Source organism: Gavialis gangeticus, unplaced genomic scaffold (genome assembly GCF_001723915.1).
Source record: "Gavialis gangeticus isolate Ggan-Ray unplaced genomic scaffold, GavGan_comp1, whole genome shotgun sequence".
Classification (NCBI taxonomy): Eukaryota; Metazoa; Chordata; order Crocodylia; family Gavialidae; genus Gavialis; species Gavialis gangeticus.
In genome coordinates this window covers 60488862-60492480 of record NW_017729004.1, presented here as the reverse complement: position 1 = coordinate 60492480, position 3619 = coordinate 60488862, and the positions used below count along the sequence as shown (strand labels likewise).

General features: G+C 35.6%; 1 protein-coding gene across 2 annotated transcripts in view; it reads right to left on the bottom strand.

Annotated features, from left to right (window-relative positions):
* Window positions 1-3619, bottom strand: part of C1GALT1 (core 1 synthase, glycoprotein-N-acetylgalactosamine 3-beta-galactosyltransferase 1) — a 17064-nt gene that overhangs the window by 7631 nt on the left and 5814 nt on the right. The window contains exons 2-3 of one of the 2 annotated variants that reach the window (XM_019508466.1): window positions 2406-2645; window positions 765-1432 (exon numbers count right to left, since the gene is read on the bottom strand). In XM_019508466.1, the coding sequence (XP_019364011.1) occupies window positions 765-1432; window positions 2406-2628 (891 nt within the window). In that variant the 5' untranslated portion in view covers window positions 2629-2645. Of the gene's footprint in view, window positions 1-764; window positions 1433-2405; window positions 3501-3619 lie in introns of those variants that run through there. The other variant, XM_019508465.1, reaches the window with a different exon arrangement.

Below are 3619 nucleotides of genomic sequence, written 5' to 3'. Positions count from 1 at the left end.
AGCCTCTCTCTCATGTCAGGCATTTATTATTTAATTCTACAGTGTTTTACAAATTGTGAATAAAATTTAAAAAGTCCTCATTGTGCAAGTCCAAGAAAAAGTGTGTGTGATCATAAGGATTTTGGTAACAGTACTTCTTTTAAGCTAGAGTACTGCTCCCTAATTGTGCAAGGGCACAACATCATAAGGCAGCGATAGCTCCTTTTAATGGCAAATATCCAGGAAGCAAGAACTCGCTTCCTCTCCCAGACATGATGAAGTGAACTTTGTGTCTGAAAGTTTAACATCCCTCCTGGTTCTACAGCTGGCTGATTTAGACAAGCATTTCATAAGGTAACTGGAAATGCTCTTCTCTATAAAAAAGCAAAGACCTCTAAAAAAAACAAAATCCTGAAAAATATTTAACCAGTAAACTTCATTTTTTTAAAAATAAAACAGAAGAAAATTATTTTTGATTTAGGAATTCTTCTGGAAAACTAGGTTCTTCCCTTCCAGTTTTGATTCACTAACAGTTTATATAAGAGTAGAATTAAGCTGATCTTAGGTACTCACAATTAAATAGTTTTGCCAACACAATTTAAATGCTGAAATTCAAGCAGCTCAACAGCCCATAATCATCTATCAATCGACAGATATAAAATGTATTTTATACTATATAAAATATAATACCTTATAACATACAATATCAATGTATAGCTATATAACAAATGTAGTGTTATATGATGTCCAAGTTTTCTAAAACATACACAAAAAAACCCACGCACCTCCACAGCAGGATAATAATTATAATTCCAATACCAAAATGTCTTTGGTAGGTATCCTCGGATTAAGAGATGTTCTGGCACAAAGGGATGAAAAGTTTCTTTACCACTTGTGTCCCTTGAATCTCCAGCTTCTACATTAATAGTCTCCATGCATTTTCCTAGTGCCAGGTCTTCAATAGAAGAGCTATGAGAACATTTGTTGGTTTTAAATGCATTAACAAATCTCTTTAGAGCTTCTTTGCTCAGCACATATCCTGCTCCTCCACTCATGTAGCCCTGTTTCACATAAGGCTTGAACCTTCTTCCAAAGTATATTGGTTGTTCTGGACTGTATTTTGAAAGAAGCCACCTCAAATTGTCCAATATGACATATGTATCATCATCTGCTTTCATAAACCAGTCAGCATCATCAAAATAATGATCATGTACATACTGGAAAGCTTTAATAGTTTTCCAATACAACTGGTCCCTGCCTTCTTTGGCTTCTAGACCCACGGTTGGAAAATCTTTATTCTCCTCAGAGCTCATAAATAATATTTTATTGCAGTGCTGAGCCCAAGTGGCTTTAACATGCTTGGCTTTCTTCTCTAGATTCTGTGGCCCGGTCATGACCCAACAGAGTATTTTGACCTTCTGATACAATTCATCAGCAATAAGTTTGTTTTCATCTGAAAAAAGACAAATGCCAAGATGAAGCTTAGTGAATACACTAATGTAAGACAAATGGAAGAACTGAACACACAGAAAAATATTAACAATTTATACCAGGAAAACATCATGTATTGTACTAAATATTAAAGAACATGAAGAGAAAGGAGAATGGGAATAAGCCCAAAAAAGCTATTCACTAGAAGAAACTACTATTTTGGAGCTTTGCTGTCACTGCTGCTAATGCTGTTATTTTAGGTACAGAACAATGTAACCACAGCTCAATTTGAATGTTAGTCACTAAAAGCCCAGGTAATACATCTCCCTACTCTATTAGGTTAGTGAGATGGAAGTTAAATTCAGAAAAGAGAAGCATTTCAAATATTATTCCTACTTAGTTTTACAAGAAAAAGTGGGCAATATTAGCACTGGCCAACATATAGATCATCTCACAAACAACAAGAGATTTGCAAAAATGCATCTGAATTCAACGTTTTTATTATAACTAATTTGAAAGAATCTTCCTTGTAGTGCTGTGACATCAATGTAAATTAAAAAATAAAAATGTGAAGACAATACAGGCATTCAAGAATTTTTTTTTTAAATCTGAAATGGAATCCAGCTCTCTTTGCCATACTGATAATTAGGGCAGCTGGGCAATAAGAGTTTTTGTTTTGGCCTTGTGGGAAGCTCAAGCTAGCAAATATGGAAAGGAACTGCTCTGTCCCCCACCCATTCTAGATGAAACACATGGCAAGTAGTTGGTCTCTCTGCAAAATTACTCTTTAGAAAATGTAAGTTGGTAAATAAAACCCATCATCCAGGGCCTTCTGAAAGAAAGGTCACTTGAATTCAAATATTGGGTGCAGGTAAAGGACCAAAAAAGCCCTATGTGCAAATACCTAGCAACCAAATTATATAGAACCTGAACATTTTTCTGTGCCGCTTTACATAATTGTCCCTCTCTATATATATTGTACAAAACAAAAGTACCTTTATGCTGCCCAGCATCTGCATTGAAGTTCATTTGTCCCTCCAGCTGATTATTTCCAGTTTCTTCTATGTGCTCACCGTGAGGATCATTGTGAAGAACATGAGGATGGATCTCAATTTGTTCTTCTAGCACTATACTAAATAGCACATAGCATAAGAAAAATCCTATTGTTGACCCGAAAGTGAAGGTTACGAGACTCAGCAAAGATTTAGGAGAGGCCATTTCCTGAAGGCAATATGCTGTCAAGAAAGAAAAATAGTTGGTAAGTTCCTCCATCTCTTAAACTAAAGCTTAATTTAAGAGATGCAGAGGAGTGCAGGAAGTCAAGTCACAAACTCAGCAGTTGAACCAAAAGGCCTTATCAATGTAGCACTTCCATGGACTTAAACAGAATCCTATATAAAAGCAATAAGATTAAGACCAATATTTATCCCAGTGGGAGTAGTAAAAATGCTTCATCTTTTATATCCCATACCTTATGACAATGATCAGAAGATGAAACAGCGTGGGTATACATACATATTTGTTTTCCTTCCACAGACCTTTTACAAGCTGGGATATGATAAGATAATGACAAAACACCAAGAGATATTACATAAATAACAGGTAAAGAGTCAAAAACTGCCCCAGAACAAACGAGATCTGGTCTCAGCATTTCCCAAACAATCTTTTATTTTCCTAGAAAAACAGGGGAAGGAAGACCTGTAGGTCACTAAATCCATGCTTTGGATCAAGGGATCTCATATGAATTCTTAATTCAGTGACTAATCCTACCAATTCCTCATAGGATGCCTGAACATTTCAGAAACCTTTTCTATATATCCCTCCCAACTATGTAGTAGGTCTATTTAGACAAGCATTTAGTAAGATACCTGGGAAAGATCTTCTCTATAAAAAGCAAAAGCCTCTAACAAAACAAAGCCAAACACTGATTTCTTGATACCAATGAAAAACTGTTCACCAATTCAAATACGTTATTTTGTGGTAGTAAGTATAAAACAAACAACAAAACATGCCTGTAAAAGAGAGAGTAGACTTGCATGTCTGAAGTTGATGTATTTCAAAGTGAAAAGTTTAGGTCAATGACTGCAGCTATAATAGGAGTAACTCTTATGAACATTGGGGCATTATATTTATAAGCAAACATCACAAGAATTCCTAAAGGTGAACAAGAGGATGCAGTTCAACAAGGACAAGTGCAGGGTGCTGCACC